Genomic DNA, 24,263 nt, shown 5'->3' with positions numbered 1-24,263 from the left:
TATAATATATATATTACATATATGTAATATATATGTATATATATATATATATATATATATATATATATATATATATATATATATATATATATATATATATATATTATATATACATAACATATATATTATATATATATATATAATATATATATTTATATATATAACTGTATGTATGTATATATATACATTTGAACGTCATTTCCATAATTAAATTTTTTCTTTATAACCAGCGCCTACGCATGAAATTCCAAGATTACGAAAGAAATGAAGTTTCACGAATCATCAGCGTCTACGAAAATAAAAACTTTTCCGAAATCAAAAAAAACCAAACGCTTACTCCCAGTGAGTGAGTGAGTACTCCAAGCGCAAAGACAGACCGCACAAAGAGGGCATTTAGAAGAAACCTCGGACCATAAAACGAATTCAGAGGACCAACTGACTGACAAATACAGCCCGTATGTTCGGGAGGGAGAAGGGCTGGGAACTCACTCACTAACGTGGTTGTCTACTCCTTTACTTCATTGCCTAACTGGTTAATTTCTGTCGTTTGGCTTTTTAATGTCACGACGAGGATGTTAGTGAGGGATATATTGCTGATGTCGCTAAGGCGCCGAATGGCTTCGCCGAATAACAGCGGCTAGTGTTTGCATAAGAACGATGGTCATGAACATATTATCTCATGATTAATTCATGCGGTCCAGGGACTCGTAAACATCCCGATACCAGATGCGTCATGATAGGCTCCTTATCACGTCAAGGCGTCGCATTCCCACGACCTCGGGCATCTCGGGGTATTATGCCCGTGGCATTTAGATGTTGTGGTACTTGGCATCTAGTAAGTGACACTCACTATATATAGCAAAGCAAAATGGGTCTTTCTATCTACACACCTCGCATCCGGTATATAAGAATCGATAGCAATGCTCTCAGTGTTAAACTTACAGCATGAGGAATAAGTAGTGCCCATCTGGAGTCCATTGGGGACGCGTGCTCGGAATTTGTAAGAACCGTGTGCTTTATTTTTAGGGTCAAACTCAGAGGATGATTGCATAGTTTCTCTCTTTCTCGAGTCATTTTCAGTGGCAGTACCTCTGTTATCTTTGGAAACTTGTGGAAGTGATGTGCAAGATGGTACCGTGACGCTCCCGTAATTCTGTGACGCCTCTTAGTGAACGAAAGCCATGAGCGGCGAAAACGGCACGAACGCAGACAGCGGCGAAGTGGACCTCACGAAGGTCATCCTCGGCGTGTACTTCACGAGCAGCGTGTTCACTTTCATCGAGTGTCTGTTCGCCGTGTACATAAGCAGGACGAATGCCTCCTTGAAGAGAAGACCTTCGAAATATTTTTCGTACAACCTAGTGTTAAGCGTCGGACTTCTGGCGGGGATATCGCTCGTTTATGGTGCCTGTCTGTTGTTCATCCCCGACTCCAGCCACGTATCCATAGCAGGATGCTTCGTCAGGGTCGTGCAGCGGTGCCTGAGCGCCGTGTCGTGCCTCACGCTCACGTGCCTGGCCTTGGACAGGTACGTGTCCATCTGCTGGCCCTTGCGGTACTACCAGATCATTACGGAAGTGAGGACGTTATTCCTAAGTGCCGGGTGCTGGCTGGCTGGCTTCCTACTGCCGATGCTGCCTTGCGCTCCACAACTGCCGACGTTCTGTCAGAGCGGCGATTCCAACTTCGTTTTTCTGGCGTCCTACGCCGCCGTGTACAACCTGGGGGCCTTCAGCATGCTGGTGTTCTACCTCCTGGTCAACCGTGAGTTCCGGCAGTACCCTTCTAACCAGAGGCATGAGAACAGCGCCCTGGCGCAAACGGAACAACTGGTGCGGTTGAAAACGGCCAGATCGACCGTCAGAGTTTTACTTCTCTACAGTCTGCTCTCTCTGCCCCACGTAAGAATCCTTTTTTCTGTTTCCTTGAGAGAGAGAGAGAGAGAGAGAGAGAGAGAGAGAGAGAGAGAGAGAGAGAGAGAGAGAGAGAGAGTTATGCAATACATGTATGGGCAAGTAGGCAGGAGAACTGCTTCATCTTTATTTTCGCTGTTAATTATAAAAATACCATGTTTAATGTTTTAAAATCGTAATGAGTCTTACGTATAAACTTGCACAGACTGACGTTAATAGCAGTACACACTTTAAAGTAACATGCATTATAATAAAATAAATAAACGACACACGCACACACACATACACATATATATATATATATATATATATATATATATATATATATATATATATATATATAATACTGTACATACATACATACACACACACACACATATATACACACACACACACACACACACATATATATATATACATATATATATATATATATATATATATATATATATGTATGTATGTATGTATGTATGTGTGTGTGTGAACAGCATATATGACCACGAAGAAAGGGAGAGAAAAGGGTGCAAGATCTCGAACCTTTACTCTAAGGCATTTTCCAGCAAACTACATACAATGGAGCAAAAGATTATAAAGAAAACAGTTTTAATAACAACAACTACCATTGAATGGGAACATAACCATTTTAATGCATACAAACGTCATTACATTCGGATTAGCTCTTACAGGAAAATAAAAGATGTCTACGATAAACTGAGGTAATTGGATTTAACAAAGTGAGGGACACAGCAATAATCAAGATTACCGATATCCTTTAGTTCTCTTTAAAGCCTTCGACCATTTTCTAGAGAATAATGTCAAGAGTGTAAATACCTGGACCCAAATTAATACTATTTTCCTTTGTTACTTGTACTAATACAGCTTCAAGGAGATTTCTGAACACTGCTTTTACATTTCATTATTACTATGGGACCAATCTAATCCTATGAGATTTTTCACTTAGTGCACAAAACACCATTATTCTTTTGGCTCTTTCTAACTGAGTATTTATGGTGACTGTTTCTGACATTTAGTTCCTTACATGTCTGACTCAAAATACAGTGAATTACAGTCCACATATGGGATTTTATAAACAATATTGCTAATCTGGTGGGGACAATTTCTCATCAGCGTGATTTTTTCAAGAAAAAAAAAATTACACTTACAATGACTATTTTCAATAATGATTTGAAGTATGGTCAAGAAATTGTGTTCTTAGGCAATTCCATCCCTTGTCACTTTTATTTCAAAACGTCTTCACAGCTTTCTTGTAGCAAGTATCAGAAACATGATCTGGATAACATAAGTCCCTATCTATTTTCTAATGATCTGTCGTTCTTCATCCAAGAACTGTGATTCATGTTATCGTTCAATCGTTCCTCTGTTCTAAAAGGGTAACGTCCGTCGACTGTAACAATGATCAGAGATTATACCGGATCACATTGGTATCATCTCCTATGACGACATCTTGTGAATTGAGCAGGGAAACACAACTCTGGCTCTCGTCACTTGAGTCTGAAATGAGAGCGTTGCCTGTCAGATGTCATTTGCATTGCCCACAGCGACTTCTCATTCTGGTGTGAAAGCCTTCTAAGAAGAATATTATTAACAGCACCATGAAAGCCTCCTAAGAAGAGTATTATTAACAGCACCAAACATTACCTAACGACGCAGTAGAATGGTAATGAATATAACCACATTAAAAGCCAACTAACCGAAGTAAAATTTATACGTACTGCTTGAAAGCATAATAAAAAATGGAAACTATGTAACGAATAACAAATAAGAAGGCTCAAGGTAGAGTTGTTATGGCACATATCAAGTCTGAGAACATCAGTTTTATGGTACCCACCTGCCGCCAGGCAAATAAATGTGACAACAGAGATGTGGCATAAAAAAAATAATCACATGACGTATTTCCTAATAAAAACAACGGTGTTACAGCAAATGAGAAGACGAAAAATAGCGTTAACATAATAATAAAAATAATTTACGAACAGAATTAAAAACAACAAATGAAAAATTATGAAACATGCATGCCTCCTGGAAGCGTTGGATTCATGTAACCTACGAATATTTATGTTGTATAATGAAGGTGATTCCTTTACCGTGCGGTTTTTCTTTTTTATGTTCATTTTCTTTCAAAGGCACTTCGAATTATTACCAGACCTAAGAGGCTTGGAAAAAAAAAAAAAAAAAAAAAAAAAACTGGATTCCCCTCGCCACAGAAATGTTCTTTGAGAGCTGAACAAGGCGGTCTTGTCCTGTAAACGCGGTGCCACACAAGCCTGTTTTCAGCCATTGTCTCGAAGGTTTCCACTTGGGGCAAGGGAAGGATGGGAAGGCCGAAATAGGTGTTGCTACCTAAATACATGTAGGTTCTGCAAGAAAAGCCTTTACAATGGATTTTCTGCTTCAATTCTTCTTCTAAAGGCAAATTGAACCATTCGGGAAAAACAGAAGTAGCCATAGAATTCCACCTTCAAGAAGTCAATGAGATGAATGATTTCAACGTCTTGAATCGTTTGTTGAGGAGACTACGTATTTTAAAATTGCAGCCAAGCGGCCGACAATGAAATATTACGTCAACAGATTTCTCCTCCTAGCCCTGATGGGGTTTTCATATGATGGTCGCATTCAATTATATATATATATATATATATATATATATATATATATATATATATATATATATATATATATATACATACATATATATATATACATACTGTATATATTGCTGTGCATTCAGAAAAATTTCTAGAATGCTAATACCACAAAGAAGGGTTCCGTTTGGATTTCATTTTTACTGGTCAAGTCTGTAAACCTTAAACGAAGATTATACTTTTAATAATAATAATAATAATAATAAAGCAGTAAATTTGATACCTCTTTCCCGCTACTGATTCTTCAGTTGTTTCAAAGGCGGGTTTGCTACTTAATTCGGTGTTGAATCCCACCATTTTTTCTCTTCCTTTTTCTTGTTGACATCGGACCTGAGCCAGAGAAGGGTAGTTGGTTGCTTGTTTTCATGACCTCTGAAATACCAAAAATACAAGATCTCGTCTGTATCGCAAAGATAACAGTCTCTTTCTCTCTGGTTCTTATGACTTGTCTTCCTTTAAGAGGCAGATGAAGAAAGTTCATAAACGCATGTTGTCTTCAGATGAAGTACCTCCGGCACAGAGGTGTGAGAACACCTCTTTTTCAGTAAAATTAAATGTCGACTGAGAGATTTGGCTTGCTTTTCAGAAAAAAGAAAGGGGAATTTAGTATAAAAGAATATGAAAGGAGGCTTTATTTTTATATGGTCATATTCCATTCTCAGTCCTCTGGATGTTGATGAGTGGACCAACGAAATACTGTTGTTTATTTCTAACACAATCTTAAAACACAGGAGAGGAGCGCGCGCGCGCACACACACACACACACCACACTCAATATACACACACACACACACACACACACACACAATATACACACATATATATATGCATGTGTGTAAATATATATGTACACTGACTGTTCATTTTCATTCCTAATTCGAATTCGTTGCCGAGTTTCTGGAGCTTGCTACGCATAAACTCAATTGAATGGAAATAAGAGAGATAAAAGGACTACGTTTCAGCATGCTGAATTTTTGTTAGTGTGTCAACTGATGGAGTAAGCTTTCAGAAGAGCAAATCCTCTGAAACACCAACAACAATGAAAAACATTACATGAAAAGTTATGCTCAATAAAACTCTGATGAGTTTTACTGGAGACAGATTTTATAGATTTATATTTCTTTAGGAAGTGAATGTACTCCTATTTACAAAACTAAAGTATCAGTCATAACTTACGCAACGTTAGGACTTTGGCCATTTTCCACCAGTTTTCAGACACGAGTTTTATCGTGGTGTTCCAGGATTTCTTTTAAAAACGTGTGATCATTGTTTAAATTTCTTAACAGACTATTCTTTAGTAGTGACAACGTGTATTTCAACAGATTATTCGTGAGCAGTACGAAAATTAAATGCAGAAATTATATTTTCGACCTTTACCAATAAGATACAAGATTTTTTTAAAAACTTACTTGCTGTTCATTATTAGGCAGAATGCTCTTTGCTCTACGACGAATGTTGAAACTAACTAATCTTTTCTGGGAGTAACTTGGGGGAAGGGGGATGGAAAGGGTATATTTTTGGGCTCCAGTCGCCTCCAAGTCGTCATTTGTTAGAAGACGGGAAGTGAACAGGACTCTGGGAGAGGTGGGTAGACACAAATCTGACAACATCCCTCGCGAGTGTCAAAAACATCCTGTTCGATATTTTTGTTCTCCGTTCTCTCCTTTTATCAGTTTACATTATCTAGAACAACGTCTCTTACAAGGAAAAAAATGCTACGTTACACCACTACTAACCTGATTATAACTTTATTACGTAAAAGAATAACAGGATCCGAGATAAAAGGCTACGTCAGGCGGTTGGTAGAACTGAGGCACCTTTACTGGCAAACAAACACGCACACACATTATATATATATATATATATATATATATATATATATATATATATATATATATATATATTTGTGCATTTTAATAAAAGCGTTAAAAATTTTTTTTTATTGTCACCTGTTTTAGCGACCTCCACAGTCTTCTGACTACCACGTACATCACGCGCTGTTTGGGTCATTTTTCAATAGCTGTGGTAAGCCACCTCGTCCTCGCCAGGAGTCAAACATGTATCCCTCGCGTGGTTGGATAGAATGTTATTGCTTCACTATGAAGTCCACGAAAGGGTATTTGCAGCGTATTTTTGGCCCCTAGCTGCACTTTTTTTTTTTTTCGTGCGGTCCAAAATCTTAACTATTACCTCTTGATACAACTTTGGGATATATATATAATATATATATATATATATATATATATATATATATATATATATATATATATATATATATATATATATATATATATATATATATACATATATATATTATATATATATATATATATATATATATATATATATATATATATATATATATATATATATATATTTATATATTTATATATATATATATATATATATATATATATATATATATATATATATATATATATATATATATACATAATATGAAACTGGACCTCGTAGTAAATGAATGAGATTTAGGGTATAAAGCCAAGGACCGGCCACTTTAGCCATTCAACAAGTTGAATTGGTTGAACAGAAAGACAAGAATTAGAAAAAAAGCGAGATGAAGTAGAAAATTTATAATAAAGGTGACTCTGGGTTAAATCCTACAGTTGCACTTAGAGTTAATAGTTAAGATTCTGGACGACACGAGAGAGAGAGAGAGAGAGAGAGAGAGAGAGAGAGAGAGAGAGAGAGAAAAAAAAAAAAAAGTGCAGCTAGAGGCCAAAGATACGCTGATAAATACCCTTTCGTGGACTTCATAGTGAAACTGTATTATTCTCTCCGACCCCGCGAGGGACACGTTTGACTCCTAGCGAGGACGAGGTGACTTAGCAGTTATTAAAAAAAAATGACCTAAACAGCGCATTATGTAGTGTACGTGGAGGTCGCAAAAACAAGTTACAATAGAAAAATATGAAAAAAAAAAATTTTAAACAGATTTTCTTAAAATGCACTAAAATGTAAAAAAAAAAACAATTTTTGGAGACACACCAAGATTTTCTTACAATTAATCATGTCTACAAAAATAAAAGCAGAGACGCCAAACATGGAAGGAAATGCTTCAAGAAAAGAAACATTTCTTGTAGCATTTCCTTCCACGTTTGGCGCCCACGCTTTTATTTTTATAGACACGATTAATTGTAAGAAAATCATGGTGTTTATTTCAAAAATAATTTTTTACTTTTTAGTGCATTTTAATGAGTTTCAATTTTCTCTTTTTTTTATACTTTTGTGTTTTATACTTTTTAGTGTTGACAGAATGAACGTGTTTTCCTGTCGAGCCAAAGAAAGTCTGAAAAATCCGTAGTTATTAACTTAGTCTACAGGGTGAAAGAAGGTATGAAAAGTCCGAAGAGTTTCACACGAAACCTGAGATACTGGGAGAGGTCACTAGAGGTCACTGCTGACCTACTGGTCATGTCTGGGTGTACTGTCACCAGAACTGAGTAACCATGCAAAATTTCAAGTCCATCGGACGAAGGGAACAGGTCGAAAATTGAGTTACAAGATTTGACCTGGACAAACAAACAGACAAACACAAAAGATAGCTAAATAAAAGCATAAAAAAGCATGCTTTGGCTACCAACTTCAAATAAAAAGTCTGGCTGAGAACTGATACATATATATATATAATCTATATATATGTGTATGTATATATATATATGTATATATATATATATATATATATATATATATATATATATATATATATATATATATATATATATATACATATATATATACATACATATACACATACACACACATGCATACAGTTCTCAGCAGGACTCTTATACTGAAGCTACCAGCCCCATTCCTGTTTGAAGCCCGTTTACTGCGACCTCCTCTGTCATCTAGCTACTAGGTGCGTAATTCGCTCTTTATGTCAACAGAGGATTTTTTTATAGAGCTGTGGTCAGCCGCCTCGTCCTCGCCAGGAGTCAAACATGAGTCCCTCGCGTGCTTGGAGAGAACATTATTGGTCACTTCACACACAAACCCACATATATATTATATATATATACATATATATAGTATTGTAATAAACACTCTGCCCTTTTAACTTCTCGATTTCTTTATATTTTGGATACTCCTTTCACTATGAAGCCTATATGTGTGTGCTTCTTTTATATTGTTTTATTCATACAAACGTAATTACAAGTCATTCAAGCACACACTATATATATATATATATATATATATATATATATATATATATATATATATATATATATATATATATATATACTATACACACATATACTGCATATATAAAATATATAGTTTGAATGACTTGTAATTACGCTTGTATGAATAAAGCAATATAAAAGAGAAATGCTTCATAAACCATCACTATCGAAATGATGAAAAAGTCTCTCTTAGATTTTTTCTTGATAAAATTAACCTTCACCAGGTGGTGAAGACAGCAAGCGGGTATGTCATCTCATTTTATTTCTGTAATGTACATTACATTTTATTTACTTCTTTTGCTTCTAGATTAATCTTTCCCTCCACTTCATCAGCTCACTGGCTCTATTCTACCCTTGAAGAGACATTCAATACATTTCATTTCGCAATCAAGTCTATTCTTAAAGCTGTTGAAAGTACTCTGTTTTACCGTACATCATTTTCTTGTTTTAATGTCATCGTAAGGTATACTTTGTCTTATTTTTCCAAACAAGTTGATTTTTTTAACCTTATACTTTCCGTAATATTTTACATGTTTTCTATTATCGTTTAATGTTTGTTTTTATTATTTTCCTTTTTTAATAGGAAGTTTTATTTTTCACGGAATTTCTATTTATTTTTTATTTCGTTTTAATTCCTTACGCTGTTTGCAAATTTCATTTAATTTTATTCGCACTGTAAGTTATTCTATAGATTTTTTCTTACAGGATAAAAAAAATCCATTTTGGTAATGTAATCCTTGCCTTAAATTTTCCCATCTGTCAATTGCTGCCGTTTTTTTAATACTTACTTCACTCATGAAGTGTTTATCTAGTTTGCTTATCTCTTAATTACTCTTGTTCATTCCATTAAACTTCATACTTATGTTCTCTTACTTGTCTCTGCTGGCTCTGTTCTTCTTTCTTTGCAGAAATATCTATTTTCTTTGGCGGAAGAGGATGTTTCAGTTGAATAATAATAATAATAATAATAATAATAATAATAATAATAATAATAATAATAATAATAATTGTACACAAATATTTCACAATAACATGAATATCCAGTTGAGAAGTGCAGTCCACAACTGTGTAATTGTCGTATTATACAAAGTTCTGAATTAAAAATTTTACACCTGAGGCTTTCGACAGCTTGCTCAGCTTACGTCCTCGGTTCTCGCCAAATAAGAACAAAGCTGATCAGGCTCTCGGAAGCCTACGGCTGTTCATCTAGCCCTTTGTATTAAATCAAATGAAATAAAAGTAAACTTAATATTTTCAATAATAATAATAATACATTTCTCCCCGTGTGCAACTCGCCCCTATATGAGTATGAAGAATGACAGTGCCTTGGGACTCGCTCTCTTTCATTCATTTCTGACGGTTTTGGTACGCTGATAATGATAAGATTAGTACTACGTTAATTATAGAAGTTGTTATGCATGACTTCATGCGTCGTCTGGAGGCGCCATCTAGTCGAGATAAGGTTAAAGGTTAACTGGACACGAGATAAGGACCGACGATTCTTGCATCAAGATGCTGAAACGTCAGGAAATCGCGGAGTCGCGCTGACGGAGGTTTGCACAAATATCAACAGCACAACATCCTTTAAATCTTCACCAAAGATCACTTTCATTCGTCATGAATATCATATCAAACTAGTTCTATTCAACTACTGAACTTCAAAACTTTGACTTCGAGATAGCAAGGTGTGCTCACGAAGATAATTTTAAAATTGCGAGTTTGGTCTCGATTACTTAAGCATCACATGCCCGTTGAAGAAATTACTTCAGTACTATGTACAATGATTCCTGCATCGTACGATGACCGTGAAGATCATGACAACAGTGCTCAATGATGCATGAAAAACATTCCAACAAAGCATACTTCTTTAATATTTTGAAAACACTAATCTTTCAAAAAGACGGTCAGTAATGCTCTATATACACATACTAGCAATATATTATAAATATGTATATATATATATTATATATATACTGTATGTATATATATATATATATATATATATTTTGAAAACACTAATCTTTCAAAACGACGGCCAATAATGCTCTATATACACATACTAACAATATATTATAAAAATATGTATATACTGTGTGTATATATGTATATATATATATATATATATATATATATATATATATATATATATAATATTATAATATGATACAATAAATCTTACAACCTTATAATTATAATACGTGCACCAGATATTCGTTACATCGATCCACCATCGTGATATTGAAAAGCTCCCTTCCATCGGATCACAGTCCGGATCGTCACTAAAATTGTGTTTTCACAAAGTTGTCAGATAATTAGTTTTTGGTTTTATGTTATAACTGATATTGTTTACACTTTCATACGAAAAAGGCCACAACAGCCCATAAATTTCCGAAGCAAGATTTGCCGCAACAGATTCCCGCAAGCGGAAGAGACAAAGAGTAAAAACCCAAGAGGTTTAGTGTGATGAAGAAGTAAATAATCAATACTGAAATAACAGAATGATAAATACATGAATATAAAAGGACTAAACTGAGCGAAAATACAAGGAAAATGAAGGTTACAGCTCTCCTGAAATTAAAAGAATCCAAATCAATTCTCTACCAGTAAGACTTTCTGCCAGTTTTGCAAGAACGGAAAACAGACCTCTATTACCTGACGTGTTTCTGCGTAATGTTTTTGACAACGAAGTGGAAAACAAGTAGGGGGGAAAAAAGTACATCCTGTAAGATCTGAAAATATCACTATTCTCCCTTTGAACTGAAAAAACATGTGCGCATGCACACACATTCACACATGGGTTTATCAGAATGATGTACCTATTTCATCATTAAAAAGCCTTTTGTATGTGCGGGTTTTTCCGTTAAGAATTTCCGAATTCGGTTTGGGATTGAAGGTTAGGTGTGCCAGTAGCTACTTCCGGAACAAAGCGAAAACAAGTAGGATTTCCAGCAGCAAATTTTACGCTTATCTTATTCGTTGTAATCTAAAAATAAAGACGCCCACCCCTTCCGTTGTCAAAATTCCAAGCTTTTGAAAGGGAGTCTGATACCGAACTGTCTTTTTTCAATCATTTAAGGGAGGCTTGATTATGATTGGTCTTAGAACAATAGCACTTTCGTAAACTTTGCTTTTCAATTGAAAAGTAATACCATTTTTAAAGTGAAAAAAAAAAAAAAAAAAAATAATTTGAGGCAAGTAAAACACAAAAAAGTTAAGTATATCTTAGTTTAACCAGACCACTGAGCTGATTAACAGCTCTCCTAGGGCTGGCCCGAAGGATTAGACTTATTTTTACGTGGCTAAGAACCAATTGGTTACCTAGCAACGGGACCTACAGCTTATTGTGGAATCCGAACCACATTATAGCGAGAAATGAATTTCTATCACCAGAAACAAATTCCTCTTGTTCTTCACTGGCCGGTCGGAGATTCGAACTCGCGACCAATAGAGTGGTAGCTGAGAACGGAACCCGCTCACCCAGCGAGGAACTAAAGTCCATTCTGTTAATAATAATAAATAATAATAATAAATAATAATAATAATAATAATAATAATAATAATAATAATAATAATAATAACAGTAGCGTAATTCGTTTAGTGACCACACACAAGCACAGACTGCAGTTACAAAGTAAAATTATGCGTTGCTGATATAAAACATTGAGATGTAATAACGCACCCAAATCTACCGAGGCAAAGTACAACAGGCTTAAGAACTTACTTCAGATTTTGAAGTGCCTATATCCCGTCCCCATTCACGTACGGTTACTGAATTTTTAACTGAAATTTTAATGTTTTTTTTGTTTATTTATCACCGGATGGATCATTATCACTGATTATTATCCATTCCTTTAATTAGGTGAATAGATCCAGTTATCAGAATCATTACTAGTTCATACATCTCTCAAGCTTTCATACCTCTGTCCACTCACAAGGATCATTGCACAAGCTTAGTAAATTTGGACTGGTTTTGTGAACTTAATAAGATCAAAGCTTATCACCGTGCCCAGTTACCAGAAGTCCCCAGCTATACTGCAGACACGGTGCAAACGCTCTCAAAACAGAATTGTTTTTCTTGACTGCAAAGAAAGTAACGTAAGTAATTATGTTGGTACAACGTAAGTAGTGATTTGAGATAACTTGAAACCCTTCATTCAGAAACTTTTTTTCACCGTTCTCCAAGTGACTGGTCCCCTAGGATGACCCGAATTATTAAAAAGCAAACGATATTAAACAACCTCAAACTTCATGTCAGAGTACCCTGAAACTTGTAATCTCTTGGTTGTAGAATGTCCCGAGAAACCTCAAGGCGAATTTTCTTCATGACCTAAAACTTTATTTACAGATGATTCTGCCCCTGGCGAACCGCATGTTGGGATGGTCGGGCCCGGGGTTTTCGGCCGTGTACCACATGTGCCACCTCCTGCACCGCCTCCACCTTCTGCTGTTCCTCCCGATGTACATGTGGGCCAACAGCGACTCCCACGAGGCGCTCCTGGCCTCCTTCAGGACGATCTGCCAGAGGCTCCCCTGCTGCTGTAAGGAGGAGAGCGCCTGCTCCGCTTGTCTCTGCGGCTTCGTCGGATTCCTCTACGAGTTTTTTTGTTGCCCTTCGGAGCGGAATTCTCGCCGTCTGCCCCTGGAGGAGGAGCTAAGTCAAGTAAGGGTTCAGAAAAGTAATTTGAAGGTATTGATGGATTGACTGGTTATAAACTGAAGCGTCAGGCCAGCAGAGGCTGCAGGCGCCGAAAACAGAAAGAAAGCGTAAGTAAATGAGTGTCAATGGAAATTAAATAAAAAAAAAGGCAGTGACGCATATTGATAAATACTAAAAAAAAAAAATGCAATAATAAATATTGAGAGTCCTTGAACTGTGGTTGATTGATTGATAAATATTTGCTTATAGTACACATTATTGATTCAATAATAAAGAATCGAAACGCAGAAAGTCAATTACGCTGAAGTGAATTGATAGATAAAATTTATGGACGTCAAAATACAAGTCTTGGAGGCCAAGGGGTAGTAAACATATACGTAAGGATGTAATGGAAGGAAAGAAAAAAATTAATTACAATATTATATAAAAAATGAAAACCATTCAGTTGACTGAGCAGAAGAGTTAAGTGTGTAGATAAAAACTAAAATCAAAGGTCCGGACACATAAACAAACAAAAGCAAATGAAAAGAATGAATGGGTGACGATGAAAACTGGTCTAATGTAAACCTACGAAGATAAATTCCTGAATCAAGGAATGAATGTCTCGATTGAGGCAGCGAGTTGCCCATCACTTGAAGAGAGGCATTCAGAAACATCGCTCTCTGCTTATTCGATTTATCCACCTCTTCTCTATCTATCTGTTTATCTATCTGTCTATTCCTTTCCTTATAACAACCAATAATGTTTAAGTGCTATTAACAGTCTCGATTTCTTCAGCAACAAAAATTTATCAATTCATAAGTATTCGTTTGAGAGAGAGAGAGAGAGAGAGAGAGAGAGAGAGAGAGAGAGAGAGAGAGAGATCCAACGTACCAACTTTCGTGAATTTTCCTTCATCTGCTACAGGCCCAGATTTAGTCATTATCAGCGAAGAAAATAATTAATCTATTCTGGGGATACACATACACATACTCACTCACTCTCTCTCTCTCTCTCTCTCTCTCTATATATATATATATATATATATATATATATATATATATATATATATATATATATATATATATATATATATATATATATATATATATATATATATATATATATATATATATATATATATATATATATATATATATATATATATATATATATATATATATATATATATATATATATATATATACATATATACCGTTTGGGGGTAATCTTGTTGATTTCTCATGTGAAATTCACTTACTCGTTCCCATATCCTTTTATACAAGTTCCTTTTACTTAAAAAATTTCGAGGAGCCCGATAAGCAGTCACTGGAATTTTGACGAAGCAATTAGTGCCAACGACTGCCTTCGCGAGGGGAAACAAAAGCTACTGAGGCAGCCATTTTATTTAATTTTATCATTTGTGAGTAAAACCGACTAACTTTGTTCAATGAACTCGTTCACTTGTATTGGAAACAGAATGATTTGACAGGTAAACCTGGTAATTTGTAGGCCTACGTTAGACTAATCGATATGATTGATAAAGTAATTCATTCGTACACGCAACTGTTAAATTGTAGCGATAATTAATATACATATTAAATTCATCAATCTGATCAAATATACTGCGTGAAAAGTACAAGGGAGTGGTTGCTTAAATTTGGCTAATCTTATTATGCTGACTAACGTGAATAATTTAACTTACAAAGTATAACACAATATTTCGATACACAACATGTCGCTTTATCTTTTCAACAAACAGATTAATAGGTTGACTGATCGAATTTGTCAAATATTCTTCATGGACTTTTTCGGTACCTGTCCCCGTGAAGACCCATTGCGTTGCACTCGCTAGCTCTTGGATATCAGGATTCGGTAAACCGTTCTCCCTCTATTATAAAGCTTTGGAATTACCTTCCTGCTTTCTGTTCCCATGACTCTTTTCAACCGTCCTTGAAAAGGAGCCTCCCACCTGTCTCTGCACCAAGAGACAAAGCGGTTCAAGGTAATATGACTCAGCCAGTGTTTCAGCTACTTCCGTTTCCAAAAGTGAACATGAAGCCTTCTGTCGGTGACTTCTTCTTCAGTAGGTTCAGAGAATTCAGGAAATGACAGAAAGCTAAGAAAAGCTGCGTATCCGCCTAAGGGTATTTCACGAGAAGCCTGCAAGATTATCGGGGCGACACTTTCGCAACACGACAGACACCAAATGACTTACATATACACATATCTTCTACAGATAGATGGTTTTCCTGTTGGAGTTGACGCATCCAAATATGGGTCGAGAGTTTATTGGGGAAAAGCCGGCTAAAGTTGCAATGATGACTCTCTCTCTCTCTCTCTGGTGGGGTTTTCAGTAATTTCAAAAGAGGTGATGGAGTACTTTCTCCTAAATTTAGTAAATTTCATCGTTCCATTTCGTAACAAAAGTTGACCTTGGATTCCCTATGTTAGTACTACGAATTTATGCACCTACTTCCAAACAAACAGGATTCGGAAAAACCGTAATTGGCACCGTGTGATGTCTTTTGTTACATCCATGACGATCCTGAAAATAGATGTTCAACTTTTTCAGACTTATGATAATACTGTCTTGACCATTTTACAAATTTTGCCTGTTTCGGCGCTAGTATACACAAGAACTTCCATCTAACTTTACTGTAACATTGCGTAATAGTTTTCCCGGCGGCGTTGTAGACAGTCACGTTCGTTAAGCGTCGCAAACCTATACGGATACCGTAGTGGAAGTTGTGAACTCTAAAATTAACCACTTTGATCAAACCTTTACAACTAGTCTCATCCGTAATGAAGAACCCTATGCTTTCTCTGTATCTTCTGACTCATTTAACATAGTCCTTTTCGAAAGGAGGGTTCATCTTCTTTCAAGACAGGTCTCTTAAGTTAAGTATAGCTTAATTTAACCAGACCGCTGAGCTGATTAACAGCTCCCCTAGGGCTGGCCCGAAGGAGACTTATTTTATGTGGCTGAGAACCACTTGGTTACCTAGCAACGGGACCTACAGCTTATTGTGGGATCCGGACCACATTATAGCGAGAAATGAATTTCTATCACCAGAAATGAATTCCTCTAATTCTTCATTGGCCGACCGGAGAATCGAACGCGGGCCCAGCACAGTGCTAGCCGAGAACGATATCGACCGGTCCAATGAGGAACTGACAGGTCTCTAACATCAATCTCTTTAGTTATTCGTTTAACTTTTATTTACTTTATAAACTTAATTCAATTCAGTTTACTTCTACGTCACTCTCTCTGCACTTCACTTCTTTTCCTGGCTATGGTCACATACAGGCATCTCCCCCTTTTGTTAGAGCTTGTGTACCAAGTCAATGGCTTCTTTGTAATGTTTCACTCGATTGTGTGCACAATTTATACCAATTTCTCTGTTTACTTTCCTATCCAGCCTTCGAGCCTGTTTGATAGTATCCACTCTATCAGACCTGTCAACATCTTGGGTTTCTGGGAAGCGTTAACACAGTCTCGGAAAGACCATGTATTTCTAAAGACTTTAGTCTCCCTAAAAAGAAATAAGAGATTTTGTTTAATCTAGGCAAGTTTTTTCCTGATCCTAATCAGTAGTGCAGTACAAAATAGTTCTTTATCGTAATCAGTAATACTGTAGAAAATAGTTATCTTAATCAGCAATATTGTAGAAAATAGTTCTTTATCTTAAACAATAATACTGTAGAAAAGTTCTTTATCTTAATCAGTAGTACTGTAGGAATAATTGTTTCTTACTGTAGAAAATAGTTCTTTATTACTGTAGAAAACAGTTCTTTATCTTAATCAGTAATACTGTAGAAAATAGTTGTTTATTACAGTAGAAAACAGTTCTTTATCTTAATCAGTAATACTGTAGAAAATAGTTATTACAGTGGAAAATAGTTCTTTATTATTGTAGAAAAGAGTAATACTGTAGGAAATAGTTGTTTATTAATGTAGAAAACAGTTCTTTATCTTAATTAGTAATATTGTAGAAAATAGTTATTTATCTTAAAGAATAATGCTGAAGAAAATAGCTATTTATCTTAATAAGTAATACTGTAGAAATAGTTGTTCATTATTATAGAAAATAATTCTTTATCTTAATCAGTAATATTCTAGAAAATAGTTCTTTATCTTCAACAATATTACTGTAGAAAATAGTTCTCTATCTTAATCAGTAATACTGCAGAAAATAGTTCTTTATTACTGTAGAAAATAGTTGTTCATCTTATTCAGTAATATTGCAGAAAATAGTTCTTTATCTAAATCATTAATACTGTAGAAAATAGTTGTTTACTACTATAGAAAATAGTACTTTATCTTAATCAGTAATACTGTAGAAAATAATTCTTCTGTCTTAATCAGTAATACTGTAGAAATAGTTATCAATCTTAATAAAAAATACTGTAGAAAACAGTTGTTTATTACTGTAAAAAAATAGTTGTTTATCTTGATCAGTAATACTGTAGAAAATAGTTCTTCTGTCTTAATCAGTAATACTGTAGAAATAGTTATTTATCTTAAGAAGTAATACCGTAGAAAATAGTTGTTTATTACTGTAGAAAATAGTTCTTTATCTTAATCAGTAATACTGCAGAAATAGTTATGTTGATAAGTAATAATGTAGAAAATATTTGTTTATTACTGTAGAAAATACTTCATCCTAATCAGTAATACTGTAGAAACAGTTATTTATCTTAATAAGTAATACTGTAGAATATAGTTGTTTATTACTGTAAAAAAATAGTTCTTCTGTCTTAATCAGTGATACTGTGGAAAATAGTTCTTCATCTTAATCAGTGATGGTGTTCTTCATCTTGATCTGTAATACTGAAGAAAATAGTTCTTTATCTTAATCAGGAATACTGTAGAAAATTGTTCTTTATCTTAATCAGTAATACTATAGAAAATAGTTCATTATCTTGATCATTAATACTGTAGAAAATAGTTCTTTATTTCAATCAGTAATACTGTAGAAAATAGTTCTTTATTTAATCATTTAATCAGAAAATAGTTCTTTATTTCAATCAGTAATACTGTAGAAAATAGTTCTTTATCTTAATCAGTAATACTATAGAAAATAGTTCATTATCTTGATCAGTAATACTTTAGAAAATACTACTTTATCTCAATAAGTAATACTGCAGAAAATAGTTCTTTATCTTAATCAGGAATACTGCAGAAAAGAGCTGTTTATTACTGTAGAAAATATTTCTTTATCTTAATTAATAATACTATAAAAATAGTCCTTTATTACTGTAGAAAATAGTTCTTTATCTTATTCTTTATCTTAATCAGTAATACTTTAGAAAACAGTTCATTATCTTGATTAGTAATACTGTAGAAAATAGTTCATCTTAATCAGGAATACTGTAGAAAATAGTTATTACTGTAGAAAATAGTTCTTTATATCAATCAGTAATATTGTAGAAAATATTTCTTTATATTAATAAATATTATAAAAATAGTTCTTTACCTGAATCAGTAATACTGTAGAAAATAGTTCTTTATCTTAATCAGTAATACTGTAAAAACAGTTATCTTTATCAGTAACACTGTATTAAACAGTTCAGCTGACGAATATAAAAGGGGCTACGTGAACATAAATATTTTTCTCATCACATACTTTCCTTCTTGCAAAGTGCACCATCATTTTCCTTATGAGCGCTATCTATTGGTCCCTCAGCTCCCAGCTAGATACCGGCATTAGGTTGCCTGTCCCATCGGCATTCCGATCAAAGATATGTACTGGATATAATTTTGAACTGCATGTTACTGAAAAGTGCCACACCCCGACTAACCAAAACTTTCCTTTACCATCTGCGTCAACAGCATCATCGTTACAAGATCCTGCATCAATAATCACTGTCACTGGATCCTATGCCAACACTTTCATTGTTACTGGATCCTGTGTCTACTTTACACAGTCACTAGAATCTGCATCAGTAGTATCCTACCGACTGTATCCCATGTCAACAGTATCACAGTTGATGGAATTCACGTCGATAGTATCAGTGTTATACACAAGTTTTTCTTTCCATCCTCTAAAACAAAGGAAGCATAACTGTGTTGAGTTACACCGCATAAGATGTCTTGAACTGCATGCATGCATACGGCATGAAAATGCGCATAATCAATCACCTTGTATTATTGTCTTTGAGTTGCATGTAATATTAATGTTCCACGCCATGAGTTGTTTGGAATGATGCATGATCAATTGTCACGAATCACACATAATTAAATTTCTTGAACTGCACTTATTTATCTTCGAGAGCAAGCAGTTTCTCTGAATGTCGCAATCAGCTTTCTTGAATGACACGTAATCAACTGTATTCTTTGTTTTTTTGTTCTAACAGGCTTCCGTACTATCGGCTGTGACAGTGACCAGAGCTGACTATAAACAAACTGCGTAATGTTTCGAATTACGAAGGAAGGTGAGAAAACTAAAAAAAAAAAAAAAAAAAAAAAAACTCGGCTTTGTGTACTTCTGGAGGATCTACAAAAATCGCTTACTAACATTCGCTCAATTGTTCTCATTCATAACAATAACCCGAAGTATGTACATCACACAATGAATTTGAAAGCAATCGTCTCACGAGTTTTCAGGACTGGAGTCAATTTTTGTGCGTGTGGAGTGTGGAGGTGAAGAAAAGGTGAGTTGCAGCGACGCCGGTGGCGCTCTGAGATCTTTGTTCATGCATCATGGTCGTAGCCATTATTTTGCTAATTGCGAATCTGCCTTCGATACAGACGAAGTTGTTCAAGATATAAGTCCGGAGAAGAAAAAGAAAAAGATTTAGCAATTTGCTTCTGATAGAGGGAAATTGGCACAGGCAACCTAATACCCTTAAGTAGCCCGGGCCAACGAAAACAAGGTGAAGAGAGGCAAAATAGGGACGCTTAAGCATGGAAGAAACCAGAGATCTGCCTCTCAGAGGACGGAGGGTTGTACGAGCAATGGAAAACAGCGTAAGTCATGACAAAATTCAAGTAAAGTATGATACTTTAGTTTTGACCGTTTATTCATCTTTTCATTATATTACCTGTCACTCGAACAGCAAGTAAACTTAAACAACCTCATTTTCGTTAAGTTAAATATCATTTGACTTCACGAGTTAGTTGAATCATGACTGTGTCTTTCATGGTACACAGCAGATCTTAAGACAGATAACTACAATTTCAGGCATATATAGTAAACAAAATCAACCTGATGCTTGATGACCTTTACAAAAGCAAGTCGGACATACAAATTTAAAGCAGTCGACTTTATACCAACGAACTGGCTAGCGCGAATATTTTCAGGCTAATAAATGGCTTAAGCTGCGCCTATTCGGCACTTAATCGCTTAAATTTGCTTGAATACATCCGTTAAAGCTACTAAAATGGAAAATCACTCAGGGTGCAAATGAGTAACAGATATTCAAGGGTTATTTAATGTACAACAGAATAATAAATTTATTAAGATATTTGTAAAATCAACTTAAAACGAATATGTCAGTATTATTGATATATAATGCTATTACAAGTCATTAAATAATTGAAAATGATTATAAAAATAAAAATACACAAAAATAGAGATAAAGTGTATACAAAATTATTAAATGTCTATGTACAAATAAATATCGGTATCCAAATATTATATATATATATATATATATATATATATATATATATATATATATATATATATATATATATATACACACACACACACATATATATATATATATATATATATATATATATATATATATATATATATATATATATATATATACATATATACTGGGATATATTTATTTGTCCTTGAACGTTTAATAAATTTTTTATATATCAGTATATGCTTTTTATTTTTATTCATATATTTATTTTTGATTCATTTAATGATTTATAGTAGCATTGTATGTGGTTTAATAACATATTCGTTTAAAGTTCATGTGTGTATGTGTGTATATGTATGTATGTATGTATGTATGTATGTATGTATGTATACATACATACATACATACACACACACACACACACACACATATATATATATATATATATATATATATATATATATATATATATACATATATGTGTGTGTGTGTGTGTGTGTGTGTGTGTGTGTAAGCAGCAGATCAATAAAAAGCTGAAGAGCGGCAGATGAATACAAAAAGAAACGTTAATAACTATAAATATGAACAAAGCAGGCAGGATAGCTAAAAAATTACCTGTATGCGCCAGTTCTGTTCCGCGTAGCATTAAGAACCGTTGCGACCAGCGGCAATCTACGCGAGAGGGCTCCGTAAAGACATTTTGGCCAATAATATAATAATAAATACAAAAGTTTACGATAAAGGGAGAATAAACCTCTTTACAGATTTAAAACTGAAGTTTGGCGGTAAACAGAGCTGGTTTTTGAAACTTACGAAATACTCATTTCAAGCTTTGTAGTTTTTGTACTGTTGTTTTCAAATATCTTTTGGCGGCATTATCTTTCCCTGCAGTTATAAATTCCTTGTCAGTATAGCTGGCAAATTTTTTCAAGACCACGGGGCCGGGACGGGCACCCCAGTGCTCCTTATGAATAAATGCCACGGGGAATTAGCAAGGGAGGGGTCCCACCCCTGAAGAAAGCTATAAACTATTCTCAGAAAATAATGAAGATTAAATGAATCCAAGAAAACCGAAGCATGAAAAGAATTCCAACGCTTGACAACAATAGGGCAGAAACAGATATCGAATTTATTCTCTGCAACAAGAAAGCGATAATTTCTATAATATTTTCCAGGCTTTCTCCACGCTGGTCATTCTAAATTTCCTCATCACAAAAAGGTAAGGTGGTGCAAATCAGATCCTTCAGGACCTTTAGCATCAAAGTGACGAGTGAAATGCGAGGAATATCCGTTCAAAATAATAGGCATTAATGGTCGTCACAACAAAGGCCACTAATGACTACTGTAACATAACTTCTAGAGCCAGGAAAGCAATGGTTTTTGGTGGTCATCAAAACAAAGTTTTAGTGTACGCCAACACAAAGGCCCTTATCAGCCACCAAAACGGCAGTCTTTCCTGCTTGACAAAATGGCTAATAAAACAAGACTTTAGTGGCACAGAAATAAAAGTATTCATGATCACCAAAACCGCTTTCTTTCTTGCCTAATAAAACAAAGCCCCACAGTGACTTCCTTTCAAGAAAATAAAGATTTTTAGTCGTCTCAAATGCCAAGAGTTTATCGGCTTTTAAAACAAATCTCTTCGCAAGTTAGAATCTGAGGTCTTCAGTGGCCTGAAAAACAAAAGCCTTCATTGCCCCTTAACTTGAGGGAGTCTACCCACTTTTTTCCTAAACCGTTTTCTCATATTTTCTCTTTCCCTCACTCACTGGTGCTGTAAAGAACTAGACTTGAAATTATAATAAAAAAAAAATCCCAGTCACCAAAATGGTTATTTTAATGTGGAAGTTTTAATTACGGGAATTCAGGCATTTGTCAATATCTCCAGTTGTATGATGTCCCTATTAAGCCTGCCTTCCTCAAATAATGGATGGGGTTCATTCTATCAAATTTCGTGATACAAAGCAGTCTCGTAAACCGGCGCTCTAATTTGTTCTAATATTCCTAGATCTTCCTGGGTCCCTCTACATTTCTGTTTCATCACAATTTTGGTTAATGTATGTGTATGGAGACTGCTTTTAGAAATGAAAAACCTATCATGACACCCAAAAGAGCAAATTGATTATTTTCAGTATTGTTTATAACACATTTTTCACTTACTAATCCCAAAGTCTTGGTATTGAATGGAAATGCAGAACCTTTTAATCTAATATTTACTATATATTTACAGATGACAAGATCTACATTCGTGGAAAATGATGACTGAGACTACGTGGAGACGAAGCCAAGTCTGTAAAGACATTACATGAACAAAAAAGGCCTGTAACTGATGAAAAACCGAACAGGCTTTCCGTGGACAAACTGGCAAAAGAAGACAACAATTCTTAATCCGTTAAGGACAAGCACTGCTGTGATTATCCAGATATATAATATATTGATTACTGTGTAATGACGCAATTATAGATGTGAAATGTGTAAAAGATTTATTAAAGTAAATCTCATACATTTGTACTTGTCTTTTCTCACTTTGGAGGGAGCGAAAGTGAAGAGCCTTCCTCGGGTATAAATCACAATTTTGTGAGATCTATTAAATGGGGTTAAATATGAAAACTGCCTTAGTAGGAAATTTAGCTTATTAAATATGGGTTTTATTTTAAGACTTTTAAGCTTGCAATTTTTCTTAATCTCAAAACCAATAAGAAAATACGAACTGGTTTTATTGAAAACTATTATAATGAAATTTAAATTAAAAACTTTATAACACTGAGCTACTATTATGTAAATTTATGTGAATTGTAACATTGCTCTTAACAATTATATTTCAGACTGAAATGATTTACTTAACAGATTCAACTGCAAACTCGTTATATTTGAAAATGTTCTCACATCGAGTACTTTCATATTTCGAAGAGGTTTTAAATGCCAAAATTTCTCACCTCGAATAATTCTCATATTGGAATCATTTTCCATTTAGAATTAGTCATAATAACAAATCTGCGACATTACGTTTAAATGGAAACCGGGGAGTGTTTCAAAGTTGAAGTTTCGATCTGTAATGTAATTATTCTATACAAAAAAGTTTCGATCCTCTTCTGAAGTGTTAACAAAATGCCGTGAACAAGTATTACAGCAGACTTCCAATCCATTAACATAAATGATCTAGGATTACATCACGACAATCAGATTTTCAATTTTCCTCTTCCAATGAATTTCATTACTGTTACTGTTAATCATTCTT

At 34.5% G+C, this 24,263-nt stretch overlaps 1 protein-coding gene across 3 annotated transcripts; it reads left to right on the top strand.

Annotated features, from left to right (window-relative positions):
* Positions 1-341: 341 nt before the first annotated feature.
* Positions 342-23,530, top strand: LOC136854642 (uncharacterized). Of its 3 annotated transcripts, XM_067131204.1 has the most exons (4): positions 342-1,901; positions 13,130-13,444; positions 19,781-19,858; positions 23,256-23,530. In XM_067131204.1, exons 1-3 carry the CDS (start codon positions 1,182-1,184, stop codon positions 19,835-19,837), a joined length of 1,092 nt encoding a protein of 363 aa, XP_066987305.1. In that variant the 5' UTR covers positions 342-1,181; the 3' UTR covers positions 19,838-19,858; positions 23,256-23,530. The 3 variants fall into 3 exon arrangements, 2 of the variants coding, with proteins under 2 accessions (XP_066987305.1, XP_066987306.1); XM_067131205.1 differs by lacking the exon at positions 19,781-19,858 and having other exon boundaries at positions 731-1,901; XR_010857752.1 differs by lacking the exon at positions 19,781-19,858 and having other exon boundaries at positions 881-1,901; positions 13,130-13,548.
* The last annotated feature ends 733 nt before the right edge of the window (positions 23,531-24,263 follow it).

Source organism: Macrobrachium rosenbergii, chromosome 29, assembly GCF_040412425.1.
Source record: "Macrobrachium rosenbergii isolate ZJJX-2024 chromosome 29, ASM4041242v1, whole genome shotgun sequence".
Lineage (NCBI taxonomy): Eukaryota > Metazoa > Arthropoda > Malacostraca > Decapoda > Palaemonidae > Macrobrachium > Macrobrachium rosenbergii.
This window is presented reverse-complemented; position numbering and strand designations above follow the sequence as displayed.